Source organism: Tiliqua scincoides, chromosome 1, assembly GCF_035046505.1.
Source record: "Tiliqua scincoides isolate rTilSci1 chromosome 1, rTilSci1.hap2, whole genome shotgun sequence".
NCBI classification, from domain to species: Eukaryota; Metazoa; Chordata; class Lepidosauria; order Squamata; family Scincidae; genus Tiliqua; species Tiliqua scincoides.
This window is the reverse complement of record NC_089821.1, coordinates 105942363-105969006: the sequence shown is the minus strand read 5'-3', so window position 1 is coordinate 105969006 and position 26644 is coordinate 105942363. Positions and strand designations below refer to the sequence as shown.

Here is a 26644-nt window from a genome sequence, read left to right as displayed (position 1 = left end):
TATAACTTTTTTGTACTGATTTGCTTCCTGTATACTTGTTGAAAAACTCAGTGGGCTTGTTTTGTAACTGAATACTCACTTTCCCCTTAATGCTTAAACTTCTGCCTCTGCATTAATGATGTAAGTAACAATGTAGAATATGGAATATAGTTTAGAATGGATAGTCTTTTGGATAGTGAAAATAGGTATGTAGATGTGGCATAGATGTGTCTTGACTTTATGAATTAGGTATCCTAGAAAAGTAACACTACCCAGCTACATCTATTGCAGGGGTGGCCAAATTTGCTTAATGTAAAAGCCACATACAATAAACTTCAGGTGTTTGAGAGCTGCAAGAGAGATGCTTGAGAGCCACAATATTTTAAAATGCTTCAATATATTTACTCAACATGAACATTAAACCTATGTTTTAATCTAGTGGACTCTCAGTGAATACCAGGTAAATAATTATAAAACTTGAACATTTTTTACCTTTAATTTTAATTGTGATGCAAAAAGGAACTCAGCCAACAGATTTCTGAGTCACGCACATTATATGTCAAAGCCGCATGCAATTTGGCCACCCCCGATATATAGTAATACTTTGTTCGACTCTCTGCTGAACTCACAATTTCTGGCATTTTCATTTTGCTTTCAAACAGCAGTTCCTATCAACAAACAAACAAAAACAAAATAACTGCAACCCCAAAATCCCTACATGATTTGATTGGAAGTGAATGGGACCTACTAGGAACTGATTATCAATTGATCAAATCAACAAGGAGCATCTTGTGGTAAAAGAGAACCATACTGTGTACTTTGAGCATACTGCTAGAACAGTTTGGAAATAACTCAGCAGCAATAAAGCTGATTTCGGTGCATAGCAGGGAAGTGATACGGGACAATAGATTTATGAAACTGTCAATGAGCCTGTCTTTTGCCATTGCAACAGAAGTCTTGAAATACTTGCTTGCAAGGTGGTGCAGTGAGCACACAGTGGGACAGCCAGCTCCATACGGAGAAGCGTAATTGATGTCAAGGGAAACCCCAATGTGGAAATGGATGGCTTTATATGCTGTTAAAGAAGAAAGAAGCTAAATTGCATGGTATCTTATTTTTTGGATACTAATTGTGAAAAATCTGTTCTGTTTATACAGGCTTACTTCCACAGCTTATTGGTGTTGCTCCAGAAAAAGCCATTAAGCTTACAGTAAGTGTTTTAAAGCTGAGCCAAATCAGCCATTTTCATTACTTTTATTTGAAAGATGTATTTTCATAATACATCTGTTACAGAACTGCTGTGCTCTCTTTTTGTTCTTGTGTTTTTTTTTGTTCAGATCTTCTGAATGTGTTGTAAATTGCTTATGAGAAAAATAAGAAGTGGCATGACGGTATTAATTTTGGTTTTTCTGCTAGGTCAATGACTTTGTCCGAGACAAGTTCACTAAAAAGGATGGTTCCATTCCACTGTTAGCAGAGATTCTTGCAGGAGGCTGTGTAAGTACTGCCTTTGTGGAAAGGAAAGAGCCCCTCTGTTCCATATCCGCATCAGAATGACAGCCAACCTATAGCAATTTCTAACTGTGTAGTGGGAAGAGCTGCCACAATTTCACAACAAGGGTGACACATCTTTTTCACTTTTTTAATAGTAGGCTACTACACAAAGTTGGTTACAGCAAAGCAGATCATTCCTTTGCATTACCACTATCATCCCACAGCCACTGTTAGAAATATCAGCTATTTCCAAGAGCAGCTCTGATGATAAACACTGACCAGCCAATGCCTGGAGAAAATCTGCCTGATGATCAATACCCTTAAGTACTGATGGTATAGCTCTTTCTGCAGAAGTGTTGGTTTTGTCTCAAAGCTGATGAACTGAATGATCTTCAGTCAAATGTTTGCTTACACCGAATTTGTCTGCTTCTAGTTTTCACTCAGAGAATATCAGTTGATTTAGTAATGTGAATGCCAGGCATACACCAGCCAAAGTTAAACACTTTCTAAGTCCTATCAATTTCTACAGGAGAGATTTAGTTTGTGTTTCATTCTCCCATTTAAATTCTGTTTAGATTTGATTGTGCCCTCAATTTTTAGATGTCTGGTAAGGGCTGCTAGGGGAGATAGTGCGTTTCTGGTAGGTTCCAAAGCATTATGAAATGGGACTTGAATGATAAGAATATCCACTTTGGAATTCTCAAATGTGACAAATTTTAGTTTGAGGATTTCTGCAGACTTGGTTATGATGTTTGCTCAGTGAGTGTCCCACTTACCAGCTTGTACCTCTTGAAACAGATTGCCATGTCCAGATACACCCTATCAGCCCCCCACCCCATACCTTTTGAGACTTGAACAAAACAGAGCATATAATCAGATGTGGTATATCTCCTCACCCCAACAAAATGATAAGTCACATTCAACTGAGCAGTATTGTTCCTTCTGACCACCTCTTAAAGGCACTGAAACCCTCTGAGCCTAGATCTGGGTACCCTAATCATTTCAAGTTGTTGAATAGACTTGACTGCATTCTCTTTAGTTTATCACAGATCCTTGGGAAATAAATCTATTGACCTCTGCAGACTCTGAATTCAGAGAGGCAGCCCAGGAATGATGTAGCTTTGAACTCTTTCTGATTAGGAGTGGCAGCCTGTTCACTTGTTGGCTTGTGAATTGGTGTCTGGGAAAAGTAAGGAGGGTTTTTGAGAAAGGTATATCCGTACCCCAGAGGAAAGTTAAACTTGTTCTTGAAGGCCCATTAGGAGCAGCTACAGTATATGTAAGAAATCCTTTAACTCTGCAAATGAATGTAATTCAAAGATCTGACACATCTTCTAACTTACTAGTAAGTCTGCTATAAACTACTGAGGTATGCAGTGTCTTCATGAGAAAACCTGTATAGTCTCTATAACTGTGTAAATGGTATGAAAATATATGCACATATTAAATGAGACTGGGTTCCTTTAAAAAAAAAAAAGATTGCTTGAGGATGTTTTCAGGTATGCATTCATTAGGATATTTTTCCCCCTGCTGTGAAATGTGTTCAGTCAAGAATGTTTTCAGTTTCTCTTTGGTAATGAAATCTGGTAATCAATGTTACTAACTTAATATTTTGTACCAAAATATGTTTCATACCATCAATGCCTATCTTAAACACCACGCCATCTCTTCTACTCAAGGAAAGAGTTGTAGACCCAAGTGTAGTAATGGTCACCCTGATATTGCTTTGGACTGCAGATGCGTGGCATTTGGTCCTTTGACCCTGTATTGTTCAGTGTGCCAATGCATAGCTGGAGGGTTGACCTTATTAATGACTCATGAGCAGCGACCACAGTTGGAATTGAAACTGCAGCCTGGCATCAAGGGTTATTTTGACCCTTTACTTCTGTATCTTTTCCTGTTGGAAATCCCTCCACTGTTTAATTCTGCATGTGCCATTTGCTACGATGGCTATTTTGAAGTTAAATGCTCACTTGGGGGGGAGGCGGTTTTTGGTGGGACGGTAATGCCAGATAAATGGTTAACTACCCTTAACCACTGTACCAACACTGAAGTAGAAGAGAGTCTCATAAAGAGCCAACTGGGTCTGTAAAGATTAAAAATAAAATAAAGACTAGTCTGTTGCCCTTCTTTATAGGAAACAGGAGTTCAGAACAAGAACAAAAAATAAAATATAGTAATAACACATAATAAAATCATCATAAAAAATTTTAAAACATTATCATACATCATAACAGCCTAATCGGCAACAATCAAGTTGTTGTACAAAAAGTACAACAAAAACAATACCAGCTTAAGAGCTACCAACACCGGGAGCATTTTAGGATGAGGTGAATCAACCTATCAGTGCAATAGCCAGCATCACAGATGTCTTGGGTCCTGCTACGGATTGTGGTGGATTCTCAAGGGCAAATGTTTAAGACCTTTTGTGTTTCAATATTTTGAATCAAGTAGTGCACTGGAAGAAGTGTAGACACCTAGTTTTAGAAACTGTATTTATTTATAGTTTTATTGCATGAAGTTGTGTTAGCTGTTCTGAGGGTGTGTTGCATGGTACCCTAAGATAGGATACAAGTGGTTTAGGGCGCAATCTTAACCAACTTTCCAGCACTGACATAGCTGTGCCAATGTGGTGTGCACTGCATCCTGCAGTGGGAAAGTAGTCAAGGGGGCCTCCTCAAGCTAAGGACATGTTTGTTGCCTTACCTTGGGGGCTGCATTGTGGCTAAGTCAGTGCTGGAAAGTTGGTTAGGATTGCGCCCTTAAACAATTAAATGAGCTGTACATCCCCTAAATTCCAATACCTAGCCATTCAAGTAACAGTCATTAAGCTTCATCCTGTCTTTAAATGGCTGCATGTTTTAAATAGTTTCCTCTATAGTATTTCTACATAGCTCCCTGAAAGTAGAGGTAGTTTAATGAAGAAGTCATTATAGAGTGTAGGAACCATCCGTGTGTGTGTGTGTGTGTGTGTGTGTGTGTGTGTGTGTGTGTGTGTGTGTGCAATGCTCATACCTCGAAATCTTGAAAGGCCATCTGTTTTGAAAGATGTTTTCTTTCTGCAGTTGGGGGGGGGAAGGTTTGGTCCAAGATATATTCTGAGCAGGAGGAAGTAGAGTCAGGGCTGGAAGCAGGCACCACCGCCTCAGTGGCCTCTGCCTCACGGGTGGAATTGCAAAGGGCAAGAGGTCTCATGTCGCGGGGTCATTTGTGCATTTCCTTCAGCCTCTGGCATGTCAAGAGGTGTTTGCTGTGGGATCTCAGACTTCATCTCTTCTCTCATAACCTTTGCTGTCAGGTTGAGTTTTTTTCCATTTGCCCCTCGCAGAGATTTTATTTTACATGACATTAAGGTTAAATAGGGAGCTTGAATTGTTCGTACTCCTGATCTGTATGAATAACCTCCATTCAGAATCGAATTTGTCATGTGTTGCTTTAAAGGTGTCTGTCATAATTTGGAAACAGTTTCCCATGTACAAATAGCTGAGCTTTTATTGGGATTATTATTTGAGTGGAGTTGATGTATGTTTATATTGCAGCCTGTGGTAATCATGGTAGCGTTCTCAAACTGTCTGCGGAGCTTCCTTTCTTCTGCAATACTTTTGCTGTTCCCCCTCCGCCACCGGCTCCCCCTTGGCTTGCAGTGAAGTTTCTTCCCTTTCTCCCTCTTGGTCCCTTTTGAATACTGTAAAAATGCTTCTTTGCTGTTACTGCAATCCCATTCCATTGATTTAGTGCCAGTATTATGCTAGAACAGGGCTGGCCAACCCACAGTATGCCACGTGCCACTCTTGATTTAGAGAATCTTGAATGTGCCAGTCCACCTTAACATCACTTTTAGCTATTACCATGATAGTGAAATAGAGCCTCCAAGTGCAAGGGCAGTATACCTCAGAGTGCCATAAGATACAGAGAGAGAAACACGGGAGTGCTGTTGCCTATTTGGGGCTTTCTAAAGACACCTAGCTGACTGCTGATGAGGTCACAAAGATAGCTTGTATGACTCTTTAGTTCAACCGGGCAGGTCTCGTCCCATATAATGTGTGTGGTCATTTTGCATAGCCCAATCCACTTCTGCCTGCCCATCTTCTCGTCCTCAAAGTTAATTTTAGCCACAATCTCTTTGCGGACGATTTTCCTGAAGATGGTATCTCTACCTGGCTGGGCCACATGGGCTTTGCTGATCTCATTGGTCATATCTATGCTGCCCAGCCCAGCCCTGCAGCCTTCTACAACCTGACCCGAACCTTTTCACGTTCAGGAACTTTGCTAATACTGCTCTGTATTTTATATACCCCTCTTTATCTCCCTCTTGGGCATTCAAAGCAACTTTTGGGGTAAGTGGGTGACCTGCTAGTTAGTGGAATGCAGCTCACAAGCATCTGCCCTATTGGCTTTCTCTACTGTTCTTTTCCTGCCTTTCTCCTCATTTTCCAACCAGAGCAAATTAAGCAGAATAGCCATAGCTGCCCTGAGTGTGCCCTTTGCAGCAATATAAACTTGGAAGCATGCTGTGTAAGGAGTAGTGCAAAAAAAAAGAAAAGAAAAAAAAAGCAGCACCATGTAAATGGCTTCAGTGCTTTCTTTGTTATTATTTAAATGTTTTTCAAAAAATTGGGACAACTTTGCGTGTGCCACTTAGAAAGTGTCTGTGTGCCACTAGTGGCACACATGCTGCAGGTTGGCCACTCCTGGAGCTAAATGCTCCAGTCAATCAAAGAATTACATGGAGCATTGCTTCTTCACAAAACGTATTTGTTAATAAACAGAGTATAAAATAATTTAGCAAAGAGATCTCAGGACTTGTTTCATGGTTTGTTCATTTCAGTGGCATAACTAAAGGGAACTGAGGGGTCATTTTTCCTGGGTATCACACTTTGGGAGGGGTGTCAGGGGGTGTCTTTTGGAGGCCTTCATACACAGTCTCCCTGAGCCTGAGAAGGCCTGCTAGAGGCCTTGGAAAGACTTTTCTGGTTTTCGCTAAAACCTGAGGTGCCTTTCTAAGCCTTCTGAGGCCTGGGGAGGCTTCCTCATATCTCAGATCACCTCCCAGACCCTGGGGGTTGTTCTGGATATCTGCCCCCCAGGGTTGTTAAAAAAATTTTTTGCTCCTGGCTGCCAGATCCCTTAACTTCACCACTGGTTTGTCGTGATCCAGCAAGAACAACCTTCACCTTCAAGTTGGCTTCTGTATAACCCAGTTCCAGTGGCTGAATCAGTGACTGAATTGGGGAGGGAAAGGTGGAAGGGGGTGAGATTGTCAGGAAACCTTAACCCTTTGACTTCACTAACCTTTGTTGAACTATGGTTCTTTCTTCTCTGTAGCTTCCTAAAAATGGTAGCTAAGTGGACTAGCATGGAAGATCATGGCCGGTCCATCGTCCTACATGCCCCTGGGCTGTGACATTGATCTTGGTATTTGTTTTATTTATTCACATTTATATCTCACACTTCCTCCATGGATTCCAGAGTGGCTATTAAATACATGGTTATTGCATTTTATCCTCTCAACAGGCCTGTGAAGCGCATGTGCCTGAGAGAGTGACCCAAACACCCAGTTTGAATTCTGGCCTGGACACCTGCTCTGTGCTCAGATATTTTAATCAATGGATTATAGTTTTGGATTATGGTTGTGATGGCACCAGATGCATCTTTGAAGGGATGGGAGAATGAATCCAGGTCCCTCTCCATAGGTGCTGTCAAAGTAGGTATCGCAGTCACCTATTGGGTGGCTACACTGGCACAGATCCTCATGCATGGCATCCTGCTCCATTTGGAAACCTATGGCTGCATGTTTAGACATGCATGGGCTTGGGAGAAGTGCATACACAGCTAGAGACTTTTTAGAAGTTCACCCACCAGATCAAGTGACAGCCTACAAGTGTTTGCCTATGGTATAGACCAGCCATTTTCAACCAGTGTGCCGCAGCACACTAGTGTGCCACAGATGGTCCACAGGTGTGCTGCAGAAATTTGGGGAAGGGTCATTTATTAGGAGGGCCATTGGGGGATGTGAATTCCCACCAGCAGCATGGTGTGCCTTGTCAATTGTCAAAAAAAACTGATGGTGTGCCTTGACAATTTTAGTACCTTGTCCATGTGCCATGAGACAAAAAAAGTTGAAAATCACTGGTGTAGACATTCAGAAACACCTCCAGCTGTACATGCATTTCTCTCCTGCCTGTACAGGTGCAGGCAGTCCTAGACAAGATGCAGGATCCCAGGTATAATCTATGTTATGTTTGCCACATCACTGACCCAGCTAAAATCTATGAAGGTTTCTCCCTGTAAAACTTGAATTATTTCACTGTGTGTGTACCCCCATACAAAGCTTCACTTTTGTCTGAAACTCTGTCCCTTTAAGGAACTTGCAGTTGATAGCGCATATACAAAAACATTTCAACCATGTTTTTTCAGCAAAGAAAAGGGAACTGTTAATTGGGCCAAGATTGGCTTCCCTCTCTCAAGAAAATAAAAATGTTTGATTTACTCTATTTTTCTTTATTAGGTTATTTTGCTTGCTCGCTCTGCTGGAATTTAATTTGCATCTAATTTCTGATTAAAAATAAAAACTAAACCAAGCCACCCAACCTCATGCAAAGCAGAATTTTCTTGATGTACAAGCACCACAGTCGCGATCTATTTCCAACTTCTTGTCTTGTAGAACTGAATTTCTTTTCCTCTTTCTTGTGGTAATGATTTCTGTGACAATAATAGAAAACAAATTTAGCAGAGTGCGTTTCAAGTCAATTTTGTTTTCTAATAGAACGTGAAGCAAAATTACATTGATTATTATTTTGCACAGTGCTTATGCTGTTAATGGGTTGTCAATTTGGCTTAGAATGAACCACTAACCACCCACACTCACACCCTTCTGCGTAGCAACAGTGGATTCAGGGAGGGGAAAAAAATAGTATTTTGGGTGAGAACCTCATCTTGTAATGCTAGGGACATACTCCATTATGGACAAGTCTCCAAGTAATTTTTCTTATGATTTGGAGAAGTCCAAAGAGAATTTCCTGGTACCTGTAATCAGTCTTGTTAATTACACTGGCAACCCTTTTCCTATACTTGCAGAATGGAAGAGGATCCTTGACATTCAGGTTGTTGCTGTTAGGAATACAATGTAGCTGGTACAGAATTGCCTTGGACATTTATTTCAGCATGGGAAAGGCGAGATATAATTTTTTCAAATACAGACAGACAGCTGATACCTCTGCTGTACTTAGGGCCTATTTATCAAAAGTAGAGACCTATCCATGGTATGTTATAGAATGAAAAGTCTTTGAGTTTAGTAATGTGTGTTATTTGCTGACTCAGAATGAGAGAGAGAGAGAGAATATTGTTTCTGCCCATTATTCATGCCTAGTCGTGCAAGATTACATTGCCTGCTTTGAGATGCCACCAAAGTTCAGGAACTAATTAATTCTGGCAGCAGTTTTGGGATCCAGTCAAGTAGATAATACAGCAGACTTTTCGATTTTCCTTACTGGAATTCCATTATGGAGCATTTGTGCTGGATGTCATTCTCTCTTCATCCCTACTGCTTCTAGGCCTGGCTTGTGACATTCCTACAAGTCATGAAATGCAGCCTTTTGTTGGTGAGTGCTTTTTTCCTAACATGAAGGTATTGTGGTTCGAGGGCTAGGAACCTGAGACTTCCCAACCAGAGGTGAACTAATGAGGGAAATGTTGTCTGTCTCCCCTGAAGCAACTAAGTAGCAAGCTGTGGAACAGTTCTGAAAGCAGAAACAGTGAGACGAAGCAGTTGATGGTACTTAGCAAGTGCTCCGGCTCTCCATCTTCTGGGCAAGAACAATCAAATTCTGCCAAAGATTAGGGCTCAGTGTATTCTTTTGGAGGCAGAAATGGGACTGCTTTGTGGAGAGGGGAAGTACCCCAGAGGCAGAGCTCTTGCTTTGTTCCAGATTCAGTCCACGTTGTTTCTAGTGATGAATTTCTGGTAGCAGGAGTAGGGAAGCTGGAGGTCTTGCCAGGTCGGTTTGGTAGTACTGGGTGGGTGTTCTCTTTCTGTAACATAGAAATCTGAAAAGAACAACATAGAAACTTCTGTGCTCATGAGCAGTGGCAGTTGAAAGAAATTGAGCCTTGGGGCTAGTCTATGTAAATCATCACATGGTAAAATTGATCCACTTGAGATTGCATATTTGACTAGCTTTTCAGGGAGAACATAACTAGCTGGTCAGAGCGAAGGCTAGATTAAAACCCTTTTCCTTTCCATTTAATTTTCTACATGTGGAGTTTTTTAAAAAATATATGGGGCAGCATTCCGTTATGCAAATGCCTACCTATAGTCAGAGACAGAACAGCCTAGGACCAGTTTTACCATTTATTTTATAAATTTACCCTACTCTTTAATGAAAATCATTTTCAGGCTGTCTCACAGTAACAACTAATAAACAATAAGGCAATAATTGAAACAATGACAATTAAAACAGCAGCGTAAAACAATTTTCATCAGAAATTCAAAGCTGGTTAAAATAAAAATGTGTTCACTTAGCTCCAAAACACATCCAGGTATGCTCGGGAGAGCATTCTGTAAATAGAGTGCCACAACCAAGAAGGCCCCTCTCCTTAGTTGCCACCCACCTCCTTTCAGGCAGCAGAGGGACCCAACAGAGGCCTCCAAAGAGGATTCCAAGTGTACAGGCAGGCAACATTATTTATTTAATTTATTTTTCACATCACCCTTCCTCCCAGGATCTCAGGGCAGTATACACAGCTGCTCCCCCCTTTTGTCCTCACAACAACCCTGTAAGGTAGGTAAGGCCCAAGGTCACCCAGGAAGCTTCATGTCTGAGGTGGGGTTCAAACCTGGATCTTCCAGGTCTAAGTCCACCTCCCAAACCACTACACCACCCTGGCTCTTAATGGAGCAGGCAATCTTTCTGGTCTCCAGTATCCAGTACTGTATCTATCCAGTACTCCAGTATCCAGTATCTTTAAATTCTGTGTAGAATTTAAAGCCAATTTTAAGCTTTTATCATGTGGCCTACTATTTGAGTAGAGTAGACCTTCCTGTTTAGCGTGGGGGGGGGGGAGTGAACAAACATTTCCACTTGCAGTTTGTATTCTCTCCTCTCTCAGATGGGCAAGCTGATCAAAAACATTTTTAACTGAAATGGATAAGTGCTAAAGAATTTTGACCATGTTAAGCACCTCACATTTTAATTTGCCAAGGGGATTAACTTTGATAAAGGCAGAAGAATGCTGTAAAGTAGGTAAAAAAAGCCCCGTCACCGTTACAATGACCCCTGCACTTTTCTCGAAGTGAAGGGTGGTTCCGATATAGCATACCGCAGGAAAGTCTAAACATGTCACTCCCAGGTCCGTTAACATGCTTCTGGAGTGAAACTGTCATGTTAAATCTCCCTGTGAAATTTGAAATGCAGCTTGGTGGACGTCTTGGGTTAAAAATGCACAACTTGCAGAGAGCAGCTCATGCAGCAACATCCTGTGAGGGATGGCACTTCTGCTCTGCTAATGAAATATAAAACAACTTGACAGCTGTTAAATTTGTGTCATGCCCAGGCTGGAGAAATGGGGAATGTCAGTCTGTTTGTTTCTGTCTGTATCTTACTTTTTTTTTTTCTTTTACTGTAACAGATGTGGTAATGGAGGTGCGCTCATTATTCATTCTTAAACAATGAATTTCCAGTTAAAACGGTAAAAAGCTCTCATATGCAAGCCTAAGAGCCCTGCCAATGATTTAAAGTAACAAAAGCCAATTTTTCATTCCGCTCACCTTTTACCACTAAGCAGAATTGTTAAACACTGACAACTGCCACTGCAACACTTTCATCACTTTCCGCTTATTCCGACAGCCAGGATGGTTGCGCGTAGTGCTTTAATTTTAATGCTTTAATTTTAACAAGCTCCTCTTGGATATGGGAATGCCCTTGATTGCAGCGAGTTCAAGAGGATGGGAAGCTGCCACCAGGACATGCCTTATTGACTTCTGTGCTAAAATGGCTCATCTCTGGGCTAGAAGCAGTAGTGTATTTTAAAGTGCAGGAGCTCATCATGAGCCGTGGTCACCCATAGCCGTGGTCCACTAAAACTACTAGATCAGTCATTTTCAACCACTGTGGTACATTGGTGTGCACATTGGTGCACATTTTCAACCACACATGGCACATTGGTGTGCCATGAATGGTCTCCAGGTGTGTCACGGGAATTTGGGAGAGGGTTGTTTATTAGTACGACCAGCAGGAGATGTAAACCTCCCACCAGCAGTGTGGTGTGCCTTGTCTATGGTCAAAAATCTGATGGTGTGCCTTGACCATTTTAGTTCCTTCCCAGTGTGCTGTGAGGTGAAAGGTTGAAAATCACTTTACTAGATAATAAACTTGAAATGTCTCCATAAGTTTGTTTTCTTCTCCTTGCCCTTATTCCTCCTCTGAAATGTATTGTCCTCCATTTAAAGATCTGCTAGCTTCTTTCATCCCAGACTCTTGGAAATGGATTGGAGTAGTTTAAAACAAATATATACATTGAAAGATGAAATTTTTAAAATCTGAGTTAAATATAAGGTATACTAGAATGCTAAGCCATGCGTGTTTACTCAGACATAAGTTTCAATGTGTTCCACAGTCCTTACTCTCAGATGAATTGCCTAGATTGTTGCCTTCGTGCAGAGGTCTCCAAACTGGAGATCACTATGCACCAGGAATGCCTTCCCCGGCACAACCAGCACTTACTGTTCCAGCGCGCCACGGCTCTTCTTTGCCCCAGATTTGGACAATGTGATGCTCTGGGCAGTCACATCTATGGTGCGATGCCTCAGCGAGCATTGCTCCCAGATTTCCGGGCAGATGTGACTGCCTGGAGCATTGTATTGTCCTGATCTGGGTAAGCTCCGCTCAGATCCTCCAAATCCTGGATCTGACCTGCAGGCTGGGATTTGGAGAGACCTGGCTTAGTGTAAAATGAGCTACTTGCTTTATCTCAGGCAGCCCTTGGGAGAGGCAATGGTCTAGGCCAGGTCTAGGAAAGGCAATTGTCTAGGCCAGGCAATGGTTTCTCAAGAAGAGTTTGGGAACCAGTAAGTATTTACTGGGGATGGAAGGGGAAGGGGCAGCAACACAGTTGGGACAATTGTGCTGCTACTGGAGAGGGAAGGATTTTTTCAACTTACCTGGGAGTTGCTATGGCTCTCTGGAGGGCACAGGGAACCTTCGACCCCTTCTGCAGCCCTTCTGGCACCTCCAAACTGATGAGCCTAATCTACTTCACAGAGTTGTTGTGAGGACAAAAGGATGGAAGGAACCAGGTACACCACCCTGAGCTCCTTGGAGGAATGGTGGGATAAAAAGAGATAAATAAAATAAACTGCTGATACAGGGCCAACAAGAAGCTCAGTGAATACTTTGCCTGGCCTGCTGCTCCCACTAAGGGCCCAATCCTATCCAACTTTCCTGCACTGGGGCAGTTACAGTGCAGCCCTGAGGCAAGGAAACAAATGTTCCCTTACCTTGTGAAGGCCTCCATAACTACCCTCCCATAACAAGATGCAGCAAACACCCCATTGGCACAGCTACACCAGGCTGGAAGGTTGGATAGGATTTGGCTCTAAGTGTCTAAGGAGGCTAGGATCCAACATTTCATTTGTCTTGAAAAAGCACTTAATATTTCTATATGGAAAAGAAAGCATTGCATAACTTTTATTTTAATAAGTGACAATATATGTTGATTGACACTGATTTTCCACCTCAGCTTGGCTGTGTGTCTGTCATTTACTTGTTTACAGTACTGGCTTTAGTGGAGCATCCCATTAGTGTCTGAACTAAACATGTCACATGCTGCTGGTGGGCTGATTGGAACCAACCAGCCTGAGGACTGTCAAAATAAACTCAGGATCTTGTGTGTGTGTGTGTGTGTGTGTGTGTGTGTGTGTGTGTGTGTGTGTGTGTAAAGCAAATATAGACGCAGGTTCATTGTGTGCAAAAGATCACACATTGCTATTAGGCCAATGGGCTAATTAATGATGTGCCTTATTTGAAGAGATCAGTTTTATTTTTTGTTGTCTTGCAGGCAGGAGGTTCACAGGTCATCTTCACGAATCCCTTGGAGATTGTCAAGATTCGGTTGCAGGTGGCAGGAGAAATCACAACAGGGCCCAAAGTTAGGGCCCTCACCGTTCTAAAGGACTTGGGGATTTTGGGCCTTTATAAGGTATGGTGTGGCGTTTGAGTGCTCTGCTTGTTGCATCGTGTGTGCTAAATTTGTAGGAGAAGCTGTTGAAACAAAAAAAAAATACTGGGGGGGGAGAAATCTTTTAAAATTTGAAAACAATCTCTTCCTGCAGTGTAGCCCCATAGCTGAAAGCGAAGAGAAGCCCACATTTATATTAGTGGCAGTGGGATGCACAAAAACACTCCCCCGCTTTCTTCCACAGGCTTTTATGCCAAGCTGTAGGGAGTCTGCGATTGCAGACCTGCTTGCTGGCTGCTGGCACGGATCGGATCGTTTCAGTTCGTGGGAGTTGGGCGGGGGGAGGAACCAAAGTTTCTTTTGCTCTCCTTTTGTGTTTGTTTTGGAGGCCCAAATTGTCTTACGTTTATTTTGTGTCTCCAGTATCTCTATTGTTACGTTCACAGTGGGCTGCTCTCTTTGTCTTAATGATTTGACAACAGTGAAACAGTTGCAGCGTTTAGCAGGATTCAGATCTTTAAGAAGTTAAGTGAGGGATTTGTCAATAATGAATTCTGTTCCTTTTTAAAAAAACCCACCTAAACTCGTACTGTACTGTACTTGAGCAGAATGCCAGTCAAACAGATTCTTTCCCTGCAGGTCTACTTACTTCCATCATTACAGATCAGAGGTAATGGAGCAGAAGCTATTATTTTTCTTAAACTAGGAAGAGTATTTCTTCTCACACTCTTTGCCAGTGCAAGGGGCTAATACTTCAGTAGACATAGGCAGCTGGACTCTTGCAAGATACTGGTACAGCATATTTATTTAAGGCCTTGTGCCACCACCTGTGTACATTTGCTTCCAGAATAGTAACATTCATTCATAACTTGGCGATCAGGAATTGCACAGCTATATAGCATTTTCCTGTGTAGCTGGGCCAAAGTTTTAGTGCAGCTGGTCTTTTGTATCCTGCAAACTGACACATGGGCAGCCCTATCTTGAGCTGCTCGTTTCGCGGGGACTACCATGGCACCGAAACGGCTGCCACGGCATCCTGCACGCAACAGGGAGCCGCCGCTGGCTCCTGGGGGAAGGGGACTTTTGTCCCCTTCCCCCGGTTAAGGCATGATTCTGTCCAACCCAGAGGCTCTGGATACGAAGGAGTAGAGCTCCTCTGGTCCCTCCTCTGTCCTGCCTCCCTCCCCCAGCACACCTCCTCCCCACTCTCCCTGCCTCAGAAAGCCACTTCCTCCCACAACCCCACCTACCTCTCCGCTGCCTGGCAGTTCAGAGCTAGCACCGGCACTGGACCAGTGCTGAGATGCATACGTGCCCATCCGCATGTTTGTGACAGTTAGTGCCAATGGAGGACCTGCGGTAAGAGCTCAGGATTGGGCTCTAAGGCAGTAGTACCCCAACGTTTTTGACTGGCAGCTCCCTTGGCCTATTGGGCCATTGGCCATGGATCCCCATTAGGGCTGCAATCCTATACATTGTACAGGTGGGGCCTCCATATCTATGAATTCTGCATCCATGAATCTGGCTCAACACAGGTCTCCTGAACCAGTGTGGAGCGAGAATTATCCCCACCTGAGCCCTCCGGAGGCAACCAAAGCTCTACTCCGGTTGCCACCAGGAAGCCCTCTGAGGGCTGCCACCAGAGGGCTTTCTGAAGCCTGCAGAAAACGCGTTTCCGCCTGAGCGAAACCATGTGTAGGGAAACCAGAAGTTGTGTTTTTCAGCCAGAAACGGCCATTCAGAAGCCCACAGAGGCAGCGGGCGGATGTGTGCTACCTCTGGGCTTCAGAAAGCTCTCTGGAGGCAACTGGAGTGCTCTACAGGGCTTAAAGGGGCCAATTACAGATGTGTTTATCCGCAAAATTTGGCTTCTGCAGGGGGTCCGAGAATGGATCCCCCATGGATACCGAAGCCCCACCTGTATAGGGCAGCAGATTTTTTGTGAAGATTCCATGGCTCCCTGGCTGGTTTCTGCAGCTCCCCGGAGAGCCATGACTCACAGTTTGGGAACCACTGTACTAAGGTAAGAAGAATGCCTTTGTAAATCACACAGCCATCTTAAAGGAGGCTTGTTGTGGACCAATTTTAAAATGCAGCCCAGACTAATCTGAATGGAGTGAAGGGATTGTTATAAAGACTTGGCCACTAGGCTTGAAACAAATGTCAACAAAGGATGTGTACATATATCCATTTGTACCGTATGCCTCTTAAATTCCCCCCTGCAAACATGACCAGTGGATTTGACTGTGGGAAGAGTACTGGGGTGGTTACAAGTAGAAATACACTGGGCATAGATAAGAGGGGGCATCCTTAGATCCAGTTGTAAGCATAATCTGTAGCCCAGTTGATACGGAAGTGCAACGGCCCTGAATGGAGCCAGAAAGGATGCTGAGGAACGCCATCTCTCCCTGCACACGTTTTCAGGATTGTGGCCTTGGATTGATCCTTTCCCACCTTGTATTTCAGTCTGACACCTGATTATAGATATTTGGCATTGTGGCATTGAAGTGGTCTCCCAGAATCAAAACTATTCCATTTTAGATACAGAAAACTTGGGCCCACGTTTTTGGATTCTCTTCCCCCAACTGCACCTGAAGACTTTGAGTCTCTGCCCAAGGGCTTTTTTTGTGACCAGGCAGTTTGACTTTCTACACTCATGTGACCTGTCTGTGGTGTTTCCTTTTTCATATGATAGGGTGCCAAAGCGTGTTTCCTCCGAGACATTCCCTTTTCTGCCATCTACTTTCCTGTTTATGCTCATTGTAAACTGATGCTTGCAGATGAAAATGGCCATGTAGGAGGGCTTAATCTCCTTACAGCTGGTGCTATTGCAGGTAAGTTTACAGCATAATTTGCAAAAGACATTTGTCCTCTGCCCACCCCACCCCTGTTCTTGGCAAGTTAATATTCATCAGAACCATGCATAGGAAGCTAATACACTATTGTATCTAACTTAATCTAAATTTGATCACTTTTATCCTTGGTGGGAGGTAGTGTAATTTTGATGAGAACTAATTACATTTGCATAATGTGGATAAACAGCTTAATGCAGCTCAGCAACTTGTAGTAAAATGTGGTCTGTTGGCCTCAGTGGGGATGTTTGCAGTTGTTTCAAAGCTCTCCACCTTGGATACTGTGTCTAAGTTCCAAAGAAAGATAGCAAAGTAAAATCTTGCCTAGTTTTATTTACCAAGAGTTAGGAGAAAACTCAATTTTGTAGTTTGTGCAAACTGAGGATTGATAGCATTTTAGAGGTTAAGGCAATGGTTCCTAAACTTACCAGTATCATGATACCCCTGCAGTCTCTTCTTCCTGGCTCAGCTAGGTGCCGCCATCTTGGATCTTGTGAAATCTCACTAGATCCAGGATGGTGGCACTCAAATGCCACAAGATTTTGCAGGATTCAAGCTCTTGGCACCTGGAAGAACAGGTAGGAGGGGACATCCCCCCCACCACATCCCTGTGAGCAATGGCATTCCTAGCCCCTATGGCACTTGCAGCCACACCTTCAAGGGCGTCACCCCCCCCTTGGAGGTGCTGCCCCCTCATGCCCACTGCCTTCCCCTAGAAGTGTTCTGAAGACTGGAGAGAGAACACCTTCTAAGGGCTGAAAATTGTCACTTCCAGTTGTGGGCCAAAAACCGGAAATGACCATTTTTGGCTCTCAGAACACCTCTGGGGATCAGCGTGCCGATACTATTGGTGGCCAACTGAGTGCTGCGAGGGGGGGTGCCACAGTGGGAGTGGGTGGCGGCAAAGTGCTGCCCCGCCCAAGCCTAGCGCCCAGGGCATTTGTCCTCCTTCCCCCCCTCAGGTACGTCTCTGCCTGTGAGTGCACTGTGACACCCTAATGCAGTGATTTTCAACCTTTTTCGTCTCATGGCACACTGACAAGGTACTAAAATTGTCAAGGCACACCATCAGTTTTTGGACAATTGACAAGGCACACCTTGCTGTTGGTGGGGGGCTCATATCCCCAATGGTCCTATTAATAAATGACCCTCCACCAAACACCCGGCGACCCTTGGCAGCACACCCGAGTGCCTCGGCACAGTGGTTGAAAAGGCTGCCCTAATGCATCATGACACACTTTGGGAACTCCTGGATTAAAGTCTTGGTAGCAGGAAGCCAAAATTATTTTGCCTAGAACTTGAAGAATCTATCAAAACACTTCAAATGTATGGCATGCAGTGGGGATCACTCAGATGGCTCTCCCTGCCCCCCATCTGCTGTGTCCAGCAGAATTCCATGTAGCCACATGTGATAATAGCTGTATGTGAGGTGTGGAAAGGCTTCAGATTATATTGCAGCCACTGCCTCCTTTCCAAGCCTGTAATGCAGAGGCTCCTGCTCTTTGTGAGAAGGTCAGGATTGTGGTAATTACTGCTTTAGACAGTGTCAGATTGGAGCCATATGTTTCATTGATAGTCATGTAAATAAAACTGGACGGGGGGGGCAGACCCAAAAGTTTTGTCACACTCAATCCCTTGTTTCCATAGTAGGTACTAAAAGTGTTACACTGTTAATGGAATAATGCAGCTTTTAACAAATGCATCAATATTGCAAAATGTTTCAAGGTGCTTCTGATCAGCAGTGGCCCTAGCAGTATATAGCTATATGGCAAAATGTATCCTGGCACGAAGTGCACAGCTACACAAAAAAATAGACAGCTTAAAAAAAAACTTGAATCTCAAGTATTTGAAGAATGGCAATGCATTTGCTGAAGTTGTGCTTTACCTTTCTGATGTTTGGTCTCAATTCACTGCTGCTTTCACTTGGAAGGTGTGCCTGCTGCTTCCCTGGTGACCCCTGCTGATGTCATCAAGACCCGACTGCAAGTGGCTGCTCGTGCTGGCCAAACAACATACAATGGAGTTATTGACTGCTTTGTAAAGATACTTCGAGAAGAAGGCCCTATTGCTTTCTGGAAGGGAGCTGGAGGTAGGGAAAAAGGAGTGGGAGGAGATGTGTGTGAATTTAATGTTTGTAATCAATACTGAAATAGAGGACTAAGTCCTTGTAGCCCCTTTGAAACCTGTGCTCTACCTTGACACCATTTACACCTATCTTGTTCTCTTTTTACAGCCCGCGTGTTCAGATCTTCACCTCAGTTTGGTGTCACCCTACTGACCTATGAACTACTGCAGCGATGGTTCTATGTTGATTTCGGAGGCATGTAAGTGTAACTGTTTAAGGGCCAATTACTATCCAGTTTTCCAGTGCCAGTGCAGCTGTGCCCATGAGGCATGCACTGCATTCTGTGGTAGGGGGGCAGTCACAGAGGCCTTCTCAAGGTATGGAAACATGCCCTTACCTCAGGGCTGCATTACAGCTGTGCCGGTGCAAGAAAGTTGGATAGGATTGGGCCCTCAGTCTTGTAAGACCCAGTTCAGTAGTGTGTAGCAAGATAAAATGCATTAAGATTCAATCTAGCAGATGAACCTCACTAAGTACAAAAACCGGTGACATGGGTGATTATATATGGTCTAATAGTCCAGTCTAACTATTAGTAGCAGTATTCATATCAGTCTGCAGCATTGTGGAATACCACCTTATGTACTTACACAGAAAGACTTAACTGTTTGTCGATACAAGCATGATTAGGCCCCTCTGAAATTAGTGGGATATAAGTCATGACTCTTTGGATTCAATCCTCAGCTTGTGAGAACAGTAAACCTGTTCTAGATGCCTAGAAATATAATCCTCCACCACCACCACTTTCAAGACACAAGATAGTAACTATTTAACTGCAAGGGAATTTTCCTTTATTATTGAATTTTAAAATCTCATGGACTATCTTTCTGAGAACATCTACAATCTACAGTATTAAAGAATTGTGTCCAAACACAATTGCTTTAGTCCTGATGTGATTCAAATATGCTAATATTTATCTGAATGTTAAATTTAAGAGCAATAATTCAACACTCAAGAGTATTTAAACCCACTGACTTTAATGGAAATGGTGAACTACTCTCAGACTGTGGCTGTTAAACTCTCAGTATACTGAACTGTTGCTTGTAAAGAGACTTGGGGCCCCATTCTTTGGTGGTGGGGGCAGTTGCAGAGGCCTCCTCAAGGTAAGGGAACATTTGTTCCCTTGGGGCTGCATTGCCTTTGGATAATGGGATAGAATTGGGCTCAATAGAATTGATAGTGGAATAGACTAATCCTGTTTTACCAGATGTTAGGCAATTATACAAAAGGGTGCTCCAGTGGAGGGAACCTGAACCTAAACCCTACATCTACAGTAGGTTGATTCCAAGTGAATGAAACTAGTGGGACATTCCTGGGATAGGGAATGGTAGATCTGGGTTATTACAGCTGTCAACTGATACTGAATTTTCTGTTTGCCTTCCACTAGCAAACCTTCTGGCTCAGAACCTCCACCCAAGTCTCGGATCTCAGACCTGCCTCCTGTTAATCCTGATCACATAGGAGGATATCGACTTGCTACAGCTACTTTTGCTGGCATAGAGAACAAATTTGGCCTCTCTCTTCCAAAGTTTCGATCAGCTGCTGGTCCTTCTTTACAACCCAAAGCAGCAACGGAATCCTGAGTTGACCTTTCAAGCCAAACAAAATGGTGCAATAGACACAGCTGCAACTACTCCACTTCTCCTCCAGTCAGTTGCATGGTGCTGAATGGAGAATCAACACTGAATCACTCCTTTCTATAGAATATTCAAATAATCATTTGCACACAGGAGACTGATTCAAGCTTTAAATTCTCTGCATAGATGTTTCTTCCATCCCAAAGGCATGAATTAACCAGGGCTTGGCTTTGCACAGCTTGCACTTCATGTTACTGTACATATTGTACATCTTTGTACAGAGACATCATGGCATTAAAACGCAACTGAATTTGTAGAAACTAGTGTTGCAGTTCTAAATAGTTTGAAATGTACAGAAAGTTTTGAAAGTGTTTTATTAAAATCATGTGGAAATAAAATTTACTTAACAAAAGTACAGGATGATCATTTTTCAATTCATTGAAAAGAGGTTTTAAAAAATCCAGTACTGCACTATCTTGCTATATTCCCACCTAAAGGAATGGGGTGCAAACCAGCTAAAAGCAGTGTCTGTTCTATGGCAATATAATTGAGTTGGGCCAATGGGATGCTATTGGGTCCCCTGCCTGTGCCTTGCAGGTAACTTTGGGTAGGAGGCAGAAGGGTGGGAAGGCATAGAGCAGGCCCTTCAGCCATGGCAGGATGTAGGGCATCAGTTGCCCCAGCCTATGTGGCAAAGAATGTCTCCACCTACTGCAGGACTTTTAAAACTGGGGTGTTGTGATGCCCCAGCCTGAGAGCCCTGGCCCCTGCCCCCTTAAGGGGTGGGGGCAGCAAGGAGGAGGCAATTGCTCCACTTTCACTGCTTAAGCTTTGGGAAAGCCCTGCAGATGGTTGCGCAGGGGTCCCTGCACTCCTGGGAGGCTGCAGGAGGCTCTGGTAAATACAGCCAAGCCCCTGAGCTGGGATTCCTGGGAATCGCGTCACTACCTCCCTCCCCGCCTCCACAAGGAATTAGAGCAGCTCAAACTCTCCCAGAGAGTTTGACAACCACTGACCTAGTGGTTGGTCAGGGTAGTGAAGAAGTCCACCATTGGTCCAAACTTGTGCGTCAGGAGTACAAAGGTCTTGGGCTGCAATCTCCACTCCTCCTGATTAATGTCTTGTCTGCTTAGCCAGTCTGCTGCAGTGTTGTGTAATCCTAGGCTGGAGGATCCTGTTGGACTGGAGGTGGCTCTCTGCTCATGTGAAGAGCTTGCATGCTTCCCAATACAGGGCAGAGGCTCTTGTTCTGCCTTGCCCGTTGATGAATGCCTTTGCTATGTGTTGTCTGTGTAGAGGAGGAGGTCTGTGTGCTGCTTGTGGTGGGAGGCTCTGCAGTGCCAGGAAGATGGCTCCAAGCTGATAGTCTTGGTTACCTCTGCCTTCATCCATTGCCCTTGAGCCATCTGCCGGAGCTCCCCACACAGATGGACATCATTGAAGGTTAGTGTCCTATATGGGTCCTGTATTGGCAACACAGTCTGCATGGCTTTATCCATCATCTGAGGTCAGTGTGGGTCCGGGTCCTGGTCTAGGGTCACCTGTCTTTTTTGTGGTTGCCTGTGGTCCTGGTTGGGGAGGAGATGGTGCTGCAGGACTCTAGCTCTGAACTGGGCCCAGGGTATCATGTCCTGGCATGATGTGAGCATCCCAAGCAGTTGCACCAGTGTTAGTATGTTTGGCTTGGCGGTCCTCCAGACAGATGCTTCCAGATTTGTGATAATGTGGTATCTCTCCACAGATAGTAGGACCCTGTATGTCTGTGTGAGAGCCACCTCCAGTTGCTCTATGATCTCTGACAGCTAGAGGTGGCTCTTGCTGAAGTAATGACACACCCATGGCTCTGGAGGCAGAGTATAGTCTGCTGAATGTCCTGCATCTCCTGTGCATGAGGTTGCAAGTGGGTCAGGATGTTGTTTGGGTAAGGGTACACAGCTACCCCCTGTAGATGCATGTGTTGTGCAGGTGCAGTGCTGTTCAGACCTTGGAGAACATCCTCTCAAAAAGGTTTGCCACCCCTGGTCTGGGAGTCTCTCCCCTTGGAGGCTTTGGATCACATGGCCCTACCTTCTGCTAAGACAGGGATCTCTAAACTTTTCAGCCAAAGGGCCACATCAAAGGGCTGGGAAAAAATTGAATATAAAACTTAAATAAATACATTAGAGATAGAACTTAGATTAGGGGTGTCCAAAGATTTTGGCAGGAGGGCCACATCATCTCTCTGACACTGTCAGGGGCCAGGGAAAAAAAGAATTAATTTACATTTAAAATTTGAATAAATTTACATATGTTTAAATAAATGAATATATTAAAGATGAACTTATATGAATGAATGAAGGTCTTGCAATAGCTCAAGGCCTATAAAAGGCCTTGCACAAAGCCAGGCTGGCCTTTCCTGGAGGTCTGGTCTAGAGGGTAGAGCCTCCATTTGCCTGAAGATTAACATCCACAAGGTCGCCAGTTCGAGGCCACCGGCACTGTGCGACCTTGAAGCAGCTGGCAAGCTGCAGCTGAGCTGTTCCATCTGCTCGGAGCGTGGGAGGATGGAGGCCAGAATGTTAAACCAGATCGGAGCGTAACATCTTGAATGTGGTGGTTCTTGAAAGAGAGAACCTTCTTTCAATTTGTAAAAATCCCTGCGTGGATTTAATAAGCCTGCCTGTGTAAACCGCCTTGAATAAAGTCTTGAATAAAGACCAAGAAAGGCGGTATATAAATACTGTATATTATTATTATTATTATTATATTTTCCTTTGCTGCCATTACTGCATCACAGCCATGAAAAAACAAGCAGTGGAGGGAGCCCTCAACCCACAGCTCACGCAAGAGGTCAAACAGTCGCCCTCATGCTGAGATCAGTTGTGTCGGGCCAGTGTGGGCTCCAACAAATCTCCAGAAAGCCAGAGGCCATTGGAGACTGGGGGGCTCCTTGAGGGCCGCATTGAGAGGCCTCGAGGGCCACAAGTGGCCCCAGGGCCGGGGTTTGGGCACCCCTGACTTAGATTAATGAATAAATGGGCTCAAAAATGTCCAGGATTTCTCCAAGCACCAACAGCCCAAGAAATGAAGTTCACACTTAAATGGATCTTCATTCCCCCACTTCACGAGCACAACTCCGGTTGTATTTGGTCAACTGGGCCAGAGGCTCTCAGGGGAACAGAGGCTGACGGCAGGTCGGATAGAGGCTCGCTAAGGACCACATCTAGCCCCCGGGCCGGGGTCTGAAGACCCCTGTGCTAAGAGAAGGAGCTACCTACAAGCAAAGACTGAGTCATCTGGGAACCACTGAAGAATTGGAATCCATGCCTTGTTGCACATGCTGTCTTTCCTCAAAGAATCTTTCAGCCTGTTTTTAGCACTCCAATCAAATGTTGAAAATGAATAAGCACTTGAAGACATTTTAACATATTAACCACAAGTGGGACTCTACAAGAAATTGCAAAGGGGGGGGGTGGCGGCCCATTCCATTGCTTTTGATCTCAATTCCCATTATCTGAAAAGGCTTCCTTAGAATCCAAACCCAGTTGCTTTGGAAGCAAGAGACAGACTATGTCCTTATTCTCAGTTTACACAAACAATAGGAATATTTGAGCTTTGGCCATATTTACAACCAAGAGTCTAGAATAGCAGTTCTCAAAATTTTAGGAATGAATGTAAAGGGCCATTACAGCCCATTACATTCCTAAAAGGAGTCGTAAGAAGCCCCAGAGCATTCACAGTGTGGTACAGCACTAAGTACAAAACCAAATATCAGCAGAGTCAGAATTGGAGGGGAATGAGGAAGGACAGCCACAAGCAGGGAATGGATGAGCAAACTGAGCAGGGGCAGATGGCAGCCACTTTATGGTGTGCTCACGAGGCCCCTAGGAGTACACTTTGAGAAAAGTTGGTCTAGAAATCAACTTAATGTGATAGCAATCTTACTGCCCAATCCTATGCATGTCTACTCAGAAGTAAGTCCCATTAGAGTCAATGGGGCTTACTCCCAGGAAAGTGTGGATAGGATTGGACTGTTAGTCCTGTATGTAAATAAAATATTATATGCATAATCCATCTTTGAGTATCGGAAGTCTCACATTAATCAAGGCTAGTTCATGCTCATTAAACACACTTATTTTCCCAGAATGCTCTAGGAATGACACTAAAAGGGTGGCTGGCAGTTGGCAAAAGTGAGAAGCAGAGGCAAACAAAGGGGGAAAACTACCACAATCTTGTTAAGCTCTCCAAAATCTTTTCTGGAATTTACCTACTTCCAAAATCACACTGTTTGGGAGCATTCAACGTCCCGCCCCCTCAAAGTCAAGTCAAAAGTCTCAGTATTGCTCAGTCAACTACTTCATGGTGTGAGAAAAATAAAAAGGGCATTAGATGTTGTCCTTATGAAAATAACACACTCATTTTTCTGTGGTGCACAAGACTTTTACAAAATTTGTGTTCTGTAAACTGTTTCATATCACGGCCTAGATAATATCTGCCAGTAGAACAGATTTTTCAGCAGAAAAACAGGAGCCATAAGCTCCTTCACCTTCTGTTTTGAAGAACAGCTCCATTTCTGTGCTGCTTCAGAACAAGAACGAACTCTGCTTTTGTTCTCCCACTTTCCCCACACATCCCACTTCTCAGCCCAGTCTCCCCAAATCACCCCCCAAATCACCAAGCAGCTATTCTTAGAAGCTAAGGAGAACATTAATTTGTGTAAGCAGGTTTTCAGGGTCAGTTTCAAGGCATAATTTAACATATACACAAGTATACATGGTAATCTAAGTGACAGCAAAAATGGTCTTATGCCACCATCCCAAGCACAGTCCTTATAGTTTGTAGTAAATTTTCCACGCAAAAGAAAATGCCAGGGATTTATCTTGAGGACTCCATCCTTTGGAGCAAGCTTCTCAGGATATAACCCTCATATACCATTATTCTCATTTTAAGCAAAAGATGCATTAAGGAACGCATATCAAGTCAGTTAATTTAGTAGAAGTCCCACATTTGGAAATTAACTACACACATCAAATTATAGGCCAAAATATTTAAGCAACACCCCCCACAGCTTCCCCCTTGAATAAACAATTGGCAACATCATTTCTAGACAAAAGAAGTCTTCAGTCTATTACCCATGAGAAAAGGTCATGTAATGTTTATTTATAAACACTGCACAGATTTAACAAAAAAATCCAAAGTACTGAGCAGCTTAGAAAGTTTCCATTGCTAAATAAAAAAGGGTTACTCTTATTCATACACATGACCTACAACTGTAGCCTACAACCTACTGCCTAATTATCGGGATAAAGGTTACTGTAAACAGATACATGCCTAACTCTAAGCAATTAGAGTACTATAGTTAACTTTCCCCCCAGGATTGATGTTCATTGAGGAAGGCTTTTATTTAGAAACTTAACTTAATTTTTCAGAAATAATTATATGCCATTGGTAATGGGACAACCCAAGTAACTTTAAATATACAAGGTGGTTAGTGTTTCAGTAGAACATCTTGCCAAGTCAAAGTGATAAGTTACATTGGTCAGATTAAGCATTGTGTGCAATTTAGATATTCAAAAGCAACTCTGCAAGATTCCTTTTCCGTTCTCATTGTACACTTGTCAAATCCACAGTTTTCTTTGAAGTTCTGTTGCAGACTAACACATGCTATGCTGAAGCCCTCTCTAACCCATTCCCTCATTCACTACTAGATTCCGTTTTCAAAGCTTTAGGAAGGAATTCGGGTTGCTGCTTCCTCTTCTGCATCAGCTCTGTTTGCATTTATTTCTGCTAATGTTCGACCAAAACGCGTCCACTCATCATTTCGGGGAACAGCAATTTGCTGTAAAGAAACAAAAGTTATATAGGAGCATTAATGAACAAATGATTGGATGGGGCTGGATGTACAAAACAAAGTTTCAAGTCCTCAGGTATAACAAAACTTGGGAAAGTTGCCATATCTTAACGCAGAGAGTAAAAATACTGTGAGTTCCTTGAAGGAACAACAGATACTTAAATCACCATAGGTGGTGACTAATTCACACTTCTAATTTTGGCCTCATCTGGTGGCAAAACAGGAGGAGGCCTTATAGGCAGATCCAACATGTGCACACACTGCTCCTACACTTCTATGTACCAATTTTCCAAGATCTTACCCTCTGAATCTTACCATAAGTCAAGGGGAAGAACTCTAAGCTGTAGGCAGGACAATTTATTACCTCAAGTCTAAGCATGCTTTGCTGAGAACCTAAACAGAAGAAGCTATTGTGGGACAGACATAGCTGTGGTCTGACCTGCTCTATCTCCTATTCAAAATCTTGAGGTTTCAAATGGAGTGGGAAATGGAGAGCGGCTTATTTTTTTTACCATTTGGAAGTGGGTGGAGGGTGTGCTTTGAGCCAGATCTGGTCTGCAACAGCTGTGTATTCCATGATGTGAAGAGAAGCTGGGATGAGCAGCATTTGAGACAA

General features: G+C 43.5%; 2 protein-coding genes across 3 annotated transcripts in view; one reads left to right on the top strand and one right to left on the bottom strand.

The window, feature by feature from the left end:
• SLC25A12 (solute carrier family 25 member 12) overlaps window positions 1-20610 on the top strand; it is a 59720-nt gene extending 39110 nt beyond the window's left edge. The window contains exons 12-18 of the mRNA XM_066612225.1: window positions 1137-1189; window positions 1396-1476; window positions 13528-13668; window positions 16343-16481; window positions 18430-18588; window positions 18733-18823; window positions 20009-20610. Coding sequence (XP_066468322.1) covers window positions 1137-1189; window positions 1396-1476; window positions 13528-13668; window positions 16343-16481; window positions 18430-18588; window positions 18733-18823; window positions 20009-20204 — 860 coding nt within the window. The 3' untranslated portion in view covers window positions 20205-20610. The remainder of the gene's footprint in view (window positions 1-1136; window positions 1190-1395; window positions 1477-13527; window positions 13669-16342; window positions 16482-18429; window positions 18589-18732; window positions 18824-20008) is intronic.
• A 4637-nt stretch (window positions 20611-25247) lies between these two features.
• DYNC1I2 (dynein cytoplasmic 1 intermediate chain 2) overlaps window positions 25248-26644 on the bottom strand; it is a 54666-nt gene continuing 53269 nt past the window's right edge. The window contains exon 16 of one of the 2 annotated variants that reach the window (XM_066612227.1): window positions 25248-26016. In XM_066612227.1, coding sequence (XP_066468324.1) covers window positions 25903-26016 — 114 coding nt within the window. In that variant the 3' untranslated portion in view covers window positions 25248-25902. The remainder of the gene's footprint in view (window positions 26017-26644) is intronic. The other variant, XM_066612226.1, reaches the window with a different exon arrangement.